General features: G+C 41.0%; 2 protein-coding genes across 2 annotated transcripts; one reads left to right on the forward strand and one right to left on the reverse strand.

Moving 5' to 3' along the window:
- Nucleotides 1-541: 541 nt before the first annotated feature.
- Nucleotides 542-2,452, forward strand: LOC138059593 (major facilitator superfamily domain-containing protein 6-like). Its single transcript, XM_068905226.1, has one exon. It carries the CDS (start codon nt 542-544, stop codon nt 2,144-2,146), a length of 1,605 nt encoding a protein of 534 aa, XP_068761327.1. The 3' UTR covers nt 2,147-2,452.
- Nucleotides 2,453-3,066: 614 nt separating this feature from the next.
- LOC138059600 (major facilitator superfamily domain-containing protein 6-like) lies at nt 3,067-7,511 on the reverse strand. Its single transcript, XM_068905232.1, has 3 exons — nt 7,414-7,511; nt 5,362-6,752; nt 3,067-3,236 (listed from the first exon to the last, which is right to left on the reverse strand). Exons 2-3 carry the CDS (start codon nt 6,713-6,715, stop codon nt 3,067-3,069), a joined length of 1,524 nt encoding a protein of 507 aa, XP_068761333.1. The 5' UTR covers nt 6,716-6,752; nt 7,414-7,511.
- Between the last annotated feature and the right edge of the window lie 9,989 nt (nt 7,512-17,500).

Consider the following 17,500-nt stretch of genomic DNA (forward strand, 5'->3'; position numbering starts at 1 on the left):
GATGATGATGCGTGAAACATCGAAACGCGTCCCTTAATTGTCTTTTTTTTTTTTTGGATAATTGTAACACTTGTGCTATCAAGACCATTCGGTAAGGAAATTTATCTGAAAAATCGGTGTCATGTGCTTTTCGAAGTCAGTCTCACTGAATGCTGATAAATTGACCTGCACACCACCAGGTGCCAGCTGGAAGAATCTTATACAGAGAGGATCAAGCGTGACAAAACACCATGAAAGCAATTTTTTCATTGAACAAGGAGGGTTGGTACCTTATTGTGTAGCCATCTGAAGTAAAAACAAGTCTGACAATCAGGATATCGAGTTGATTGCAAATCGGTATCTGAATTAGAATAATAGTCAATCAATCATTGTACCGTGGTCGCCGTCAAGCTGAACCGTCGGGGGATCTTTAAGCAACAAAGATAACGTGTTTTTAAAGAAAAGATTTTATTGTGATTCTTTTGCCGGCTGGGGAATCAGGTTGTAATAAGGTTTAACTACAAGCATATCATAGGTTGAATCCGCCTGGTCCTACAGAGAAATGTCCTGGGTGTCTCAGGAGCGAAATGGATCAAACACAAATGGATTTACATGTTTTTCAAACGTTGACAAAAGAACTTGGCTATCCAAAGCATTTTACACTTCATTCTACGTTGCTATTGGGACGCTTTTTCCTTATTTACCGCTTTACTACAAGCAGTTAAAATTGTCGTCACATCAGAATGGGATACTCATTGGAATTCGGCCGTTAATTCAATTTTGCTGTACGCCTCTATGGGGCGCATGTGCTGATCAGTTCTGCAAGAGCAAGGCTATTTTTCTTGTATCTGTGTTGGGCTGGCTGGTTTCAAACTTCCTATTATTGCTGGTTCCTGTTGACAATGATCCAATACTGTGCGATTTTTATAATACAAATTACGAGGATGGTATTTCATATTCAGGCAATCGAACTGTCCTTAACAACTTTGTTTGCCGTGAGCACATGAAATTGACGGACGTTTACTCAAGAATATCTTCCCCACCCACTGTACCATTCTTTCCATTCTCTTTCCGATATTTTGAGGATACTTGCAGTGTGAGATTAAGAGACAAGAATGACACAACAGAAGCAAAGGAAAAGCCCGAAAGCCACATTTCTAATATGACCATTTCAAGTAACCACTCTTTCCATGATGATCCAATCCCCAACAATAACAAATACGTAAGCTGCGACTCTTCGCAATTTATTTACCTTCTCGTGGTGACTGTCTTGGGTACTGTTATTGCGGCTCCTGCCCAGGCCCTTGCAGATACAGCCACTCTTCAAAGTCTTCGAGGCGAAACTCACAAGTATGGTAGAGTTCGATTGTGGGGATCTTTGGGATGGGGTGTTGGTGGATTTTCTATTGGCGCCGCGATCAGCTCCAATGAAGTAAAGAATCACTGCGGTGAAGTTGTTATTGATTACGGTCCATGCTTCTATGTTTACGCAGCGGCAATGAGCATAGCCCTGCTCTGTGCAACTCAATTCCAGTTTAATCAGGATGAAGATTTTATTGATGGTCCGCATGCACAGAAGGCGCAGGTTACCAAAGTTATCGAAGGTCTTGGTGTCTTTCGAAATCCTCAATTCTGTTTTGTTATTTTTATTGCGTTTTTCTGCGGATCAGCTACGGGCTTTATAGAAACATTTTTGTTTTGGTATCTTCATGAATTAGGAGGTGATCAGCTCTTATTTAGTGTCATTAACGGCTTCAACTGTGCAGCCGAAGTTTGTGTATTCTTCGTAACTGATAGGCTTCTATGCTTTCTCGGTCACATTAATGTCATCTATCTTGCTTTGTTTTGTTATTCCCTCCGTTTTATTTACTTCTACTTCATTCAAAGCCCTTGGTATGTTTTGCCAGCGGAGTTGCTCCAAGGAATTACTACTGCAGCATTGTGGTCGTCTTGTGTGTCTTTTGTTGGCTTACATCCGGGAGTCTCCAACACTGTTCAAGGTATTTTAAATGGTGTTTACATGGGCCTGGGATTCGCAACTGGCGGCTTCATGGGCGGATTACTTGTACACATCTCAGGAATGAAATTGGCTTTTCTTTTCTACGCCCTTGCTAGCTTTTGCTCTCTTCTCATTTTTGTTGTCATAAACTCTATCTATGAAATTTAAACAAGACTGGTCTCATACCTTCCAAAACCCAGTTGTTTAAAGGCAAGATAATTAATTCCACTTGGTAAGGTAATATATAAGCGTTTAGAGATTCAAATTCCTGCTCTCTGATGGCCCTGGAGAGGAATGAGAAGTTTTGACTCTTGAACCCACCAGGAACCCATGACCCGAAGCCTACAACTCTACTGTGTTCGTGTAACGGCGTTTCCACAGACCGATTTATTTTTAGATTGAATTTCCCGCGAATGAGACTCCCACAGTGGGCTGATGACCAATTACAAGAAATTAAGCCGACGTCATAGGGTTACCGAACCGAACTGGAACTGCCTTTGTTTTTTCCGGAAAAGATAGTCTAAAAATAGACCGGTTTGTAAAAATGCCGTTACATAGGCCCAGTATGGGAGCTGTAGGCTCCGGGTCATGGGTTCCTGACCCACGCAGAATCAATTGAGGTTAGGTCATTGCTTCTGTGATTTTCTCCTTGGCCTGGTGTCATTATTTGTCATGTGTAGATTTTTATAGACTGGACAGAAGGATCTAATCATGTTCAGTAAACGATGTGCAAGGTAATGATATATTGGGGACTGTGCTGTGCATTCTTTCGTAATACAGACCTCCTGCGAGTCAGCAAGAGTATCTCACTGCCACATTAAAATATATCTCCAATTTAACAAACATTTTACCACAAAATGATATCAAAACTTTGGCGAAGCGTTTACCTTAGCGATACATTGCCACTATTTTGCCCAGTCTCCTACTAATAGTTATCACTGGTTTCAGTAAAAACAGTATGATGGGACGAATACGAAAAGAAAAGAAAAACCTTTCTACGCGGGCAATAAATAACACAACAAAATTGCCTAATTCGAGTGAAAAAACTGCACAAATGAAAAGGAACGTTTTATTTTGTTTCATTTCATTTAAGTATTTTCGAAGGCTTTATTAACTGTGAAGTACATTATCAACATTATGATTCCAAAACCACCAAATATGGAAAATGTTGCTTTTGATCCCAAGGAACTGAATAGAAAGCCACCGATGACTCGTCCCAGTCCATGACCGATACCATGGTACGCCGCGTGAAGGATTCCTGTATAGAAAATTAAGCGCTAGTTAGCCATGTTAGCCATTTAGTTTGGCTACAGATGTTTAAAGTGGTATTTAATATTCAAATGTGCAAGAATTGCCTAGATCCTTACTTCTTTGCAGTTCTGAAGGCACAATAGTACACGTAGCTATTGAACTTGTTTAACAATAACAAAGTGAAGGAACTCTCTCATTAAAATACGTTTGTTAAGGATCCTTAGTATACGTATTTGTGATAAAAACGGTTACAACTGACTAAGATAGAGGGTAGAAATTTTAATTTGCTGGGTTTCTATAGTAGTGCATCAGTTAAGTAAAGTAAGTATAAATATCATTAGTATATATTCACTCAGTGATTTTGGTGTTTCAAGCAATCTGATTGGTTCCCTATCTCGGAGAAATTATCCACTCCCTACGGAGTGAATAATGCGTGCTCCAAAGTAAACAGAACGGCCGGCGTAAACTCGCCAACATTTCTGAGTCGGAAATATTGAGAATACAAGATGATGCTGTGCTACAGAAGTCAAAGAGGGCCACAAATTTTGGCCTAATAGTTTTCAAAGGTAAGAGAAGAGTTCAAACTTTTGCCAATCAGTGTTTGATTTCGTTTTTCCAAATAATTATTGCTTAACTTGATTAAACAATCTTCACGCCAACAATTTGCTTCACTCGGAATAATTTTATTTTGTAAGGCTGGTCGCCCAGCAAAACGAAATTGTTACTGAAATCGAGGGATTAAAAAAATGTTTAAGAAAGTTCTACTTGGCTGCAAGGAAACAAGACGGGTCATTTTACAACAAACCAAAGCTCACCTCAATAGACCTCTTTACAGTTGTGTGCTTAGTTACCTGGCCCTTAAATGAAAGTGAGGCTGGTGTTGACCTTCTTATGATACAGAACTCCCTCCTTTTCTTATGTTAACGATGTTGTTGTCATGCTAATTGTAAGAATTTACACAAGAAAAGCACTGAGGTTTCTATCAAAACAAGATCAACTCCAGCCTCACTTTCATTCATAGGCCAGGAAACGAAGCACATAACTGTAAAATGGACTATTAGAGCCGCCATTTCGTGTGGATCCTTTACCAACGGCACTTTCAATTTCCATTTCAAATGAATCTCTAAAACTTTGATCGAACGGTGAAAATGTTTGAACAGGCAGACTTTCGATTTAGATTGCTGATTTATAAGGTGTTAAATGACCATTTTGCTGTTTGTGACGAGGATTTTAACGAAGGTTATTTAGATTTGCCATGTTTGAAGCTTCTGTGAACACTTTCCTGCATGCTTTGTGCCGCTTGCACGTTTTCCACGCATGAATTGAGATGTCAATTAAATCGACTTTGGATGGTTTTCTTCTGCAAATTTTGTTGAAATTACTTCGTGAGTATATGCTAAAACAATGATTCTTTTCAATCTCGGTGAATAGTGGCAGAATATTTACCTCGAATTTCAAAGAATACTTGTTAATTATTTACCCTCGGAGTTTTTAGAGCAGCAAATAGCTAATATCTCCAAGCATTAAGAATCCCAACTGGCCGGAGGCAAACCAATTGGCTATTTACAAGTGCAGCCAGGAAGTTGAACCAGGGACTACATGGAACAAATTCAACGAGTGGTCAGAACCTGTCTTGAACCCAGGATCTCCGGATCTCAAAGCAAGCTCTCTATCCACTGGGATGCACTGCCTCCTTTAATTCAAAGTTAATTCAAAGTAACGATTTGTAGGACTACAGAGGGTGATTCGGCTGCTGCCTCTTTTCCCTACTTAACATTTGAGGATGCTAAAAATCACACACAGCTCTATTACTAACAGACAAGTGTTTTTAGCGATTTTTCAGGGGTAAAAGGCTCTTGCCACAAGAATTTCCTGAATAACTGATATACTGACTACCAATGAACTTGTATGAATGTTAAAGAAATACCCTATACCCAAATTTTGTACTTTTGGTGCTCATTTTACAATTTGCGGGAGACGTTTGCGTTGCTCTCTAATTGGTACACTCTGACACAAAGATTATTTGTGTTAGCGTGGTTAATTTTATGTTCTTAAGATAAAATGGTACACTAGACATATACTTTAGCAGTTCAGTCAGTTAAGATGTAAAATGTGTAATTTGGGTCAAATACCTTGAAGCGTAGCAGGAGCACCTTCCACGGAATGATACGCGATAAAAGCCACAAAAGCGGCCCAGCCCCCAGCAGATGTCAGCCCGGACAAAAGCTCAAGAGGAATAAATGCCCAGGGACTACTAACGAACGTGAAACAAGTCAATCGCGTTATGTAACCCACCAGAACGAGGTAAATAAGGTTTCGGACACCGATTAAGGTAATTATATGAGGAGACATTGTGTAAACAATAACATCCGCTACAGATCGAATCACTGGGATAATACTGAACAAAATATGTGGAGCAGAGTTATCTTTTAGATGCCAAAAAAAGAAACCCATAATCATGCCGAAAGTCATTCCACTATAGAGAACAACCACAAGGAATGCAAGAAAACGTGGCTCTCTAATGGCTTTTAAGACTTCCATGACACCACGTGTCTCCTCCTTAATTCCAGGACTTTGGTCGCCCTTATTATCCCCGTTCATATTAAAGTCGAGCCGAAAGCCTGAAAAAAGGGCCAGCAGTTTCAGTACTATGGAACCATAGAAGCAGAGACTGTAGTCGATTACTGCCTTCTGTTGTGGTATGTCTGGACAAAGATACCTGTCACTGATAATCGCCCCAAAAGAGAAAGCTGCTACACCCCAGCCAATAGAGGCCCACCTCTTTTGCTTGCCATATTTGTGTACATCATTGTTTTTACGTAACTTGCACACAACAGCCGCGTCTCCCAGAGGAAGGCTTGGGCACGAGAAGAGGGTGCCAAATAAACTGACCAACAACAAGTACAAAAATACGTCGATCCCCTCATCAACGTCATGTTGTTTGCTCTCTCGCGTCTGTAGATTGGACTCGGATTCTTCAGCTTGTATCGGCCATCGATTTAGATCGTGTGACTCAATTACTTGCTGAGAGAATTTATAAAGAATAGAATAATTTCCCTTCGATTGTATCGCACAAAGGCTTCTTCTTCCGTATGCATCCTCGCAGTGCGGCATTGGAGTCAAGATATAAGCTATTCCTACGGCGGTCAGCGCTGTAAATGACATGACGAATATAAACCTTCCCTTCTGAAATTTGTCAGCCACGGCACCCCACACTGGAGTAAATAAAAATGATACAAATGGCTGGATACCTGAAATTATTCCTGCCTTCTTGGCCGGTATTCCAAGGTCCTTATAAAACAGTGGTTGATAGGGCAACACGGCGCCAAGTCCGGCAAAATAAAATAAGTAAAACATTTTGGGAATGATGTATTTCCTGTCGATTAAGCAGCAAGCGCAGTTTGGATAATTTTCGTCTACGCAGGATTCCGTGCCAAGTTGACCGTGACTTGCCTCTCTTGACATCACTAGTGTTGTTACCTTCATTTTGCTGTTGGAATCATTTTGCTTAACTCGAACATGGCTGAAAAAAAATTTCAACTGACAGTTGTTACAGAAGTATGAATTTTGCACACTGAGAATTTAGCCCAGCGATAAATTGCACTGACGGCGTGCATTCTGTTCTGTGAACTCATCGTTATCAACAGCAAAATAAATTTGGTGTTCTGCTCTCTTCGGCAAATCACAAACCAAGCTTTCTTAAACATTTCTGATTATCATGATGATAACATCACATTTAGCGAAATTTAATACAGGAGACCATTACAGGGGAATATTCATATTCATACTAAACTGTTAAAAGGGCGAGTTAAAACTGTTTTCTGTCTGAAATGTCTGACCTTTCAAACAAACTTAAAAGGACCCTTGAAATCATCTAAACAACTCAAAAACAACCGACAAAGTGTTTCGTGCAATTATAACTTGGCCTTTTTCGTATGTCAGTTTTGCCTTTGAGAAATTCGAATGTTAAGTCCAGTACTTTACAGGTTAAGAAAGCCAAATGAATAATTTGGATTAAAAAAAAAAATTATATTTCCCACTGGGAGTGCTATATTGTTCTGGTAAAAAAAACCCATGCACAAATACCTCAAATTTGGCCCGGTGACTTTCCCTCAATATATAGTCGTAATCTCCGTGCTGGTAAGATATTTTATGAATGAAAGATATCAGTAGAAGATACATACCTATATATAAGTGGGTGAGGGTCTAACTATAGACACACATAAATCTCTGCCTAAAAAAGAGTTGTCCTTGAACGTAAAGTTGCGACCGCAATGAGCGAAGAAGGTTTTCTTAGGCACCTGCTGTGGGTCGCCTTAAAATTCACCCTGATCAGGTTGTAGCTTTGTTAAGGTTGGTTTTACCTGCTTTTCTTTGTTTAGAGCGGTTTTAAATTGAGTGTCGAAAGTAATCACCGAATTGCTTTTGTTCTCGCGCCATTTTTTCAACCTATCAGAAGTGAAGCCAAGGCCAATCTTGGCTCGCGCGTGCACCTTTTCCCGCGCTTTGTGTCGGCAGCTACGTGTACCTACTTCGAGTTTTGGTTGGTTTACTGGATTGTCTTCATCCTTTTTGATTGGCAAAAGTAATTACTTTGGTTTTGGTTTTACGACATTCGCGATTGAAACTCGCGCTAATGATTTCTCTTACAACGTCATTTCTGTTCAAGAATCCGGTTTTAGGTTTAATCCGCTTTTACCTACAATAGGTTAAATTGGTGATCCTGATACTTTACCTAGGTTGAATACGCAAACAGATAATTTGAAGAAAAATGTTTTGGAGCCTGAATTAAGCCTAAAATTAGGGTCAGTTAAGTGCATACTTACAGTTCTTTTTTCCCTTAATATGTTGTAATGTTGAGACTCAATGGGTAAGTGTGTGAATAAAGAAAAATAAACCAATAAGTAAACATGATAACATGAACACTGAGAAGATGTGTTGAGATGCGTAACACAGGTTTAAGATCAACGACAACCATTTAAGCTCCTTAACCCGCCTCCTGAACCAGAAGCACCTTCATAAAGCAAGGGCCATTAGTGCAGCGTACAGATTTCAAACTGCGAAAACGACTATGGAAAAATCAGCACGTTTTAATTTTCAGTCAAAGTCAAGTTCAAGGTGTATCGAGCTGTCGTACTATCATCATTCCTGGTCAATTGCAATCTACCGCTCACAGGTGAAAAAGTTCCCTGCTTTTATGATGAAATAGCTTAGGGATGTAATGAATATTTCCTGGAAGGACAAGATCAAGAATAAGGAAATCTGCGACAAATCCTGAACTCTTAGTTACCGGGGGCATTTAGATGGCGCTTTTTAATATTTTGCAGCTTGTAGAAATTTGAAAAACTTCGAAGCAAACAAGTTTATTCGTTCAGCTTTTCCTCCACTTAGAAATACAACAGCTTTTCGGTTTCTTCAGAAGTCACCCTCAGAAAAGAAAACAGTTTCTTGTATCACCCTTAATAGATAATACAAAGATTATAGCGTAAAAATTAAACCGCACAAGTAACAAAGGTCTCTTTTTTAAAAATCTCAGTATGTCTTGCGTGTGTTCCTTTAGAATTAAAAAAAAAAACATGTTCTCTCACACGTTTCACGTCCATGTTGACTGTTTGGATGTGTTCACATTAGTAACTTTGAATTTTATGATCTTTGCCCGCTTGGTTCATGGCTTTGCCGCCAACAGATTGTGCAACCAAAAAATCCTCTAGTATCCATTCTGGAGATTTCCAAATGGAAAAATGGGGTAGTTAGGATTTAATCCTTTTATTTCTTTCCTTTTAACCACTGCCTAACTGATCCTAACTTGATCCTAATTTTTCTTTAGGCTTAATTTAGGCTCCAATAAAAGTTTCTTTAATTCATCTGCATGAGTACGTGCGTATTCAACCTAGGTAAAATGAAGATTACCAATTTAACCTAGGTAAAAACCGATTCAATCTAAGACCGGATTTTACCAGCAACATATACACTCGAGGCAACATGCTGGTAAGCGTATTCGGGACCTGTAGAAAGCACGTACAAACAGCGGCAATCTGGTTAAACACCCTACACCTGTGGTGAGGACACGAAACGCCTGATGACAGCAATGCTTGTTAAAGAATCTTCACACTCATTTGGTCGGGCAGTCTGACGATGGGAATTTCTGGTCAGGGTTATCTTGTTGTGACATTTCATCTCCATCTACATGATGGATAACTTCGGAATAAGGGCGAATTGGCAACATTACATCTTCAGCTAGATCGTGGCGATCTTCGGGTTCCGACCAAAGTTGCGATATCTCTAATTAATTCTGGGCATGCAACGACATTATAATTCAGGCATTTTATCGGCATTGAAACGGGAGGTATTTTAACGGTTTTTGGTCCAGGAACATGTTTTCTATAACATATCAAAAGTCTCCGTAAATCCTAGTTGGGGATTTTGACTAATTACCACTTTTATTAGAGCCCTATGTAGGCTGCATGTGCTGTGTCGGAATAGTGCACCATGGGCTAGCAAAGATAGAGAGAGTTTCTTGCTTTTTCTTCCGAGGTAAGTCCAATAGAATCATGTAATGCCTAGTAGGTGAAACAATTTCTCACTGCACACAAGAATTTTCAATCAGCCAAAAGCAACAATCCTGAAGAAAACGTCCGCGCAGGTTGACTATACTTTTTGTGAAGTATTTATTTAGTATAGGGTCATGTTTTAGGCTATGTAATTCAAGAAAAGTTCATTTGTCATTGACGTGAGTTGTGAATTAAAAGTGAATTTCACCTCACTGAAAAACCGACGTCATTGCACTCAATCACTTAGGGCTTCCAACATATTTTTCTCATGAAACTTAAGTTATTCGTCAGTTCATCTATTTCATTTAGAGCGTACTGAAAAATGTTTAGGAATGGCACCAATTTCTTTGGAATTGTCCAAAGTTTTCTGCTAAGGCCGAAAGAAAGTCTTTCGCTCACTTTACTTGTGAATGAATGTTGAAAGCGCGCCCAAACGTTGCAATTTGGTTCAGTTTGATAACTTTTTAGTGTGCGCAAAAATTGTACATCTATATGACGTATGAATTTGATTTACTAATAGTTCCAATTTTCCGGCGAGGTAAAGAGACACTGAATTTTGTAATAGAGGGCGTTCTAATTACCATCCGAGGAACGGATCGTATAAGCCAGTATTGCAGGCCACCAACGTCACTTGGAGACGATACAAGAAGACATCCACTCGAGGATTGGAATTCCGAAGCTTAAAGAGGCACGCGCATTACATTACCACTTCCTCCAACAAATTTATCTACACATGGGACACGCGTGAAAGTCGCAAAGCTGAGTTCGGTCGATATCTTGGTGCCCTAGACTGGGAATCAATTTTCTTATCCCTAAACACTTGCGAAGAGCTAGGGTGCGTTTTCAGTCGGGCTATAACTACAGGCCTTGACATCCTTACGCCCTTGAAGAAGAAACGTGTGAATGTTAGGAACGTTCCCTGGATGACAACTGAGGTGAAAGCCTTTATCATCAAAAGGCAAAGTGCCTTCCACAAGTTGGGTCCTGACTCTATACAATTTAAATTCTACAGGAACATCGTTAATCGTGAAAGAAAACGTTGCGAAGCAAATTTTACGAGTCCAAGATCAGTACTCTTAAAGATAGCAACCCAAAGAGATGACGGAGTGAGGTAAATCGTTTAAGTGGTCTACAGTCACGCTCTGGAGACCTGCGCGATCTGATAGATGCTGGGAACCTCGACGACCTTGAACTAGCTAATTCCATCAACACGGCTTTCTTAGAGCCCATGCAAGAATACCGACTGGTTGAACCGCTGGTCGCACTACCCTTGGATGAGTCCCCTACGTTCCTGCAAGTTACTGAAAACCACCAAGTTTACCAGGCCCTAAGAAAACTGAACCCAGTCAAAGCTTGTGGTCCCGACGCCATCTCAAACTGGATGCTAAGGGAGTACAGCGAACGTCTGGTCGGTCCCATCACAAAGATGTTGAATGCCTCCTTTAAGGAACAGCGACTCTCCAGTATATGGAAGCATGCAGACGTTACAACACTACCCAAGCAAAGACCTGTAAAGGACTTGAAAAAAGATCTTCGTCCTATATCGCTGACACCTTGTTTATCCAAGATTGCTGAGGAGTTTGTTGTGGGTTTCCATGTCAAACCAGCAGTGCTGCAGATACTGGACGAATGTCAATATGGAGCGGTGCCTAAATCCTCCACCACACTCGCCCTGTTAGATATGCTAAACAATTGGACCATGGCCACCGACGGAAACGGCACTACAGTAAGAATAATCATGTTTGACTTTAGGAAAGCTTTTGACCTGATAGATCTTAGGATTCTAACAGATAAGTTAAGATCTCTCAATTTGCCCGTAAGTGTTGTAAATTGGATAATGAATTTTCTTAGCGAACGGTACCAGAGGGTCAAGCTTTGTGAGGGGTGCGTGTCGGAGTGGGGTTTGGTTCCCTCTGGCGTCCCCCAGGGCACAAAGCTTGGTCCCTGGCTATTTATCCTTGTTATCAACGATTTAATAGTTCATGGCGCAAGCCTATCGAAATATGTAGACGATACAACTGTATTGAAGTTGTAGAGAAAGGTGAAATCAGTTTCGCCCAACAACTAGTGAACTCAGTTGAGCACTGGGCTATTAAGAACAGGTTCCAACTTAACGAAAAATGTAAAGAGATGTTATTTGTGACGAATGAGCTCGCGAAGAAGGCCGAAATAACTATTTTGTCGGCACGGGAATCAACGCGGCCTGGGCTCCAGGCCGGTGCATCATGGGTAGAGAGAAAACCGTATATAAGGGGAAGTGTAGCACGTGATAGTCATCTAGGCCTCGGAATCAACCCAGTTCAGAGCTCCGTTTAATATATATATATATATATATTTTTTTTTTTTTAATTCTAGTTGTCTAAGATGTTTTGTTTTTACTGCACTATATCGGCTGCCTTACCTTTGTAAAGCCCCCGTAGGAAAGGCTACCAACCGCCAGAGCTTGAGCCATGGTTCCTACCCAGATTTCCTGCCTTTTTTCCCCAAGGGTTTTTTTTATGGCAGGTTTTTTTCTTGCCTCCGTTCTAATCGCACGTCTATTGTAAGCGGTTGCTCAGCTCCTGCATTATTATTATTATCCTCTTTTAAATTAGCGTTGTCTACTTGTACGATATTTTTGTATTTTAGGTTTAGTGAACAACTCAGCTTGTCTGACATAATGTGCTCGCTTTTAGGGTTTTTGTCCAACGTAGTGGGCACCCTAGCTTAACTAGCATGATATAATGTTTGTATATGGGGTTGTTGGCTCCGTAGTAGCAGACACCCCAACCTAACCGGCGTGTTTTGTTTTTGTACGGGGTTTTTTCGTCCAAAGTTGTGGACACCCTAGCCTAACTGGCCGCATATGTTTTGTACGGGGATTTATGTCCAAAGTTGTGGACGCCTCAGCCTAACTGGCCTGATATGCTTCGTAGGGGGTTTTTGGTCCAAAGTTGTTGATATCCCAGCCTAACTGGCCTGATATGTTTTGTACGGGGATTTTCGTCCAAAGTTGTGGACACCCCAGCCTATCTGGCCTGATATATTTGTGTACGGGGATTTGTATCCAAAGGTGTGGACTTCCCTGCCTAACCGGCGTGACGTGTCTGTACATGATATTTTTCGTCTAAAGTAGTGGATATCCCAGCCTAAACGGCACAATTTTGTTTGCATATAGGGATCGGTCCAAAGTTGTGGACCCACCAGACTATGTTTTAGCTGCATGCTTGTTTCTTTGTTCTGTGACACACATTTGTTACGCGAGAGATTTTGGTCCAGAGTAGTGGACAATCTATAGAAACACTCGTCAAATACCTATTGTAATATGTTCAGATCTGCTTTGAGTATGGACTCTTCACAAGTTTCCACATGGACAATTCGCACAAGTGGTCGGCGACAGGAGTTTAGACCCATCAACAAGCAGTTACTGAGCGAGTTATGTAGATTCTTATTCACGTAATGTTTGGGTTGGTTCTTGCAAGGCCCGCCCAAATAAACTTATTTGCCTATTAGCTGTGTGTTTCATTCGTTGTGAAGTGGAGACAAAATTTACTAATAACCTTCGCAAAACATCGTGATGATCTGCCTCCTTTACTAGTTAACGGTCAGGCCCTTAAACTTGTAGATAACGCTAAGTTACTCGGCTTAACAATCAGCAGTAATCTTACTTGGAACGAGCATACGTCAACAGTAGTTAAAAAAGCTGCTAAACGCCTTTATTTTCTAAAGCAGCTAAAACGTTCAAGTGTCCCAAAGACAGAGCTACTAAGTTTTTATATAACATGTATAAGGTCTGTATGTGATTATGCCATACCAGTTTTTCACTCTTCACTTCCTGAGTACTTGGTTAAAGACTTAGAGCGGGTGCAAAAGAGGGCCTTAGCAATAATTTGTCCAAATCAAACTTACTCAGACGCTCTTGTATCCATGAATTTAGAGTATTAGAGCAGCGTCACCATCATCTAAGCCAGTCACTCTTTAACTCAATAGAAGGGGATATCTCTCATCGTTTACATAAGCTATTACCACCTTTGCATAAGTCTAAGTATAATCTAAGACGTTCTCGAACTTATGATGTTAGTTTTAAAACAATAGAGCCAAACGCAGCTTTTTCAATTTTTATTGTATACAATTGTCTATTAGTATCTACTCTTGTATTTAATGTATAACGCAATTCAGCCCTTTGGCTGCAACGTTTTTTTTCAAAAAAATTATTCACTATTCACATATATTATCTAACAGCTCTTTTCGGCTCGCCATTAACCTTAAGGCTGTGGGCCAAGCTTTCACAAGGGGCCAAGAAGCATCCTAAAGGGAATATACAGTACTTGCTGGATGGAGGTGCTCTTTTCCACCGAGTCTCATGGCCGAGAGGTTCTTCAAAATACAAGGAAGTGTGCGACCTGTATTGCAACTATGTGTATAGAAATTACAGAAGAGCGATCGTATTTGACGGATACTGAGAAAAGCTAAAGCTATTGCGCAGCAAAGGCACGCATCTGGTAATGTTGCTGGCACTGTCTCTTGCTGTTAAAGGATAATTTTCTCTCGAATCCTAAGAACAAGCAACACTTTCATGGACCGCAGAGACCATTTTAAAGTTGTAGGGCTAAAAAATCTGGCCCATACAAACAAACGCTAAGGAAGTGTACGTCATTTATCTTGCATTTGCGCGCCAACCCAATAAATATAACATAGACTTCCTCACTTGTTATATTATTAATTCAATACAGCCATTACGTTAAATAAACCTACGTACCCTTACTACGTTTTGAAGCTGCTCGCAGTGCCGAAATTTCTCTTGCGGTTTTATTGCGGGAAACAAACTTCTCTGCGACTTCAGATATAGAAACACTGTTCTCTGTTCTCTGCTTGTGACCATTCAACACTGCTACAATCGTGGTCAAAAGTTGTTGGAAAGGTTGCGCGCATCACTTCACTTCACACTTTATTCGATTATTCAAACTATTGGCTGTACTATTTGGGAAAAGTTACCATGCTCTTGTGGGCCCCCCTCCCCCATATTCAATGTTGGAAGAAAAGTAACCAAAAAGTGATGCTGCCTTTCCAACACTTTTACCATGATTGTAGGTTGCTAAAGCTTTTGTCACCCATCTCGGATCAAAGCCACTTCTTCAGACGACCTGCAAATGAAAATGAAGGTTCGCCACCAGTGCTGGTGGCACGATTTACGGCAACCAGCTTACTGATATTATGTACTTCTTGGATGAGCTTCTTTTGTTTCTGGAAACCTCTGACACCGGAAACAGGATTTCGTCAAAACATGATACTTTCTCCTTTAACATAACTTCCAAAATACTTAATTGCCCAGGTAGCGCCCCAGTATCAACATCTTCGCTGTATGATGCTTTAAGAAGCTTGAACTCTGCCTCGTAGTCGTCACCATTAGCAGCTTTAACCAAGAGGGTCGTCTCCATCTGGGCGTAGGAGCTGACGCTGATCGATAGCACTGACGATAAGATCAATAGCCTCACAATAGACCCTTCTAAAGTGATCTTTGGCAGTTTGGGAATAGCTTGGTGCACCAGTCTGACTGGAGTGCGTCGCTTTCTTGGAAGTGTTGGTTCGCCAACCTGGCCTTCACTCTTGCGGGCAACAGTAGCATAGAAATGGTCGAAGCTCTGATCAGTGCGCATTTTTGTGAGCTTCTCCTTTGTTAGATTTGCCAAGCGTTGTCCACTGACAGCAGCCACCCTGAAGCGTCTTAGATAGATTATCGGCGCGGGAATAAAGCCGCTCTCCAAGATGCAAACCAAAGAACAATTCAAATCGTTCCATTTGGGCCTTGCATCCTATTATCCTTGCACGCACATCGGGTTGTAATCGTTAGGACAAGCAAACATCCCACTCTTCCATAAGAACTGCGTAGTTCTCAGGAATTCGTCTAGAACAACTGGCTCTAACCGTCCGCCTTGAAAGGCAAAGTCCAATAATTCCACGGGAACTAGTATCCTCGTCTTCCGTCTCCAGATTTTCTTTGAGCTGTTGAAGTAAGGATTCCCTTGGAAAATTTATTGAAGACAGAATATTATCGCTCGACGAGGATGAAGACGATGCTCAAGAACTAGTTATCTCTTCAAACTCTCAATGCGCCGTTTTTAAAACACCTTTAGCGACCATTAACTTCTGCTATAGTACGAAGACTCTCCAAAGGCGACAAGACAATGGCGGCGCGCCCGCCGCCTCTCTCGCCTCTCTGAACGACCAGAAACCCGTGGACGAAATCTCTATTTTGACTGATCTAAACAACAACGAGGGAGCCCAGCATAACCATTCAGCAGTGGTTGTTATGCCAGATGAACATAGTGAATCTCAGTCAACGAACAGTATCAGCAGAAATCAAATTGAGTCAAGCAGTAGCAGATTCATAGACGATGCGAAGTCCTCGTGTAAAAATGGTCAAATCACCCAAGGCTGTACTGGTTGTCAGTCATTGAGAGACGAATTACAGAGGATAAAGGCCGAGTTAGAAGATTCAAAACAGCGATTCAGTTCTTCAGACACAGAATTGGGTAAAGTAGATTCGCTACCGGAGAATTCTAATTGCAGAAACGAAATACACAAGCTTTGGATAGCGGATAACGGTTGAATCCATCAACTCCCAACTTAAATTCCCCGCCAAACAAGCTTCGACGTTTGAACAAGAACTCAACTAATACAAGCTTAAGTGTGCAACATATGAGGACAAAATAAAAAAGATGCCGGAAGAAGAAAAGGCTTGTCTTCCAGAATCCCTTAGAATTCTCTCTACAGAGTCTTATGCCTGTTCTAAGGTTTCGACTGAATGCGCTGTTAATGACCAACAAGAATCTCCTGGGAAATCAATTACAATGAATGGGAACCATGAAAGAAGCACAAGAGGTAAACGATCGAAAAACAAACCCAATGGAACAACACAAAAGAACTTCACCAGGTCATCAAAGTTGCGCCAGCCTGCAAATTATGCTAACACAAGAAGGAGTTCGCGAAATACAGAAGAAGCAACCTCAATAAAAGAGAGCCATTTTGCCAGTGCGGAAGGAAAACCTGTCACAGTTGTTGTGGCGACAGCATAGTGCAAAATGTACGAGGATGGAAACTTTCTAGATCCAACAAGGTTGTAGTGAAATCATTTTCTGGCGCAACCACATCTGACATGGAAGATTACCTAAAGCCGATAACCAGGAAATGTCCAGAAAGCTTGATTCTACATGTCGGTACAAATGACCTGCTGTCGATCCAAACACCACAACAAATTGCTGAGAGTATTGTGAACTTGGCGGACCAGATTGAAAGTGACTCACCGGGGAGGGGACTCTTGTCTCTATTTCTGCTTTTTGTGTCCGGAAGGAAGGTGAACTGTGGAAAAAGGCTACTAAGATTAACAAGTTGCTCAAAAGGTTCTGCTCCAATCGAAGGTGGGGTTTCCTTCCTCACATCAACATTGACTCTTCGTGTCTTAATGCGAGTGGACTTCATTTAAATAGAAAAGGGGTGAGCATTTTGTCCAGTAACTTTTTAACTCGTATTGATAATATTTGAATCTCTAGTGCTTGTGAAGTGCAGTGTGAGCCTCAGATTGATGATTTTATCTCTCCCATTTTACCCCCCAGTCGTGGATTCAAACTAGCTAAAGTGAATGTCACCAGCTTGATGAAACATATCGACGAACTGAGAATCTTGCTCGCAGACACACCCGTTGATGCTGTATCAATTAACGAGACCAGGCTTGAAGACTCGG

The sequence above is a fragment of the Montipora capricornis genome, chromosome 1 (genome assembly GCF_036669925.1).
Source record: "Montipora capricornis isolate CH-2021 chromosome 1, ASM3666992v2, whole genome shotgun sequence".
NCBI classification, from domain to species: domain Eukaryota; kingdom Metazoa; phylum Cnidaria; class Anthozoa; order Scleractinia; family Acroporidae; genus Montipora; species Montipora capricornis.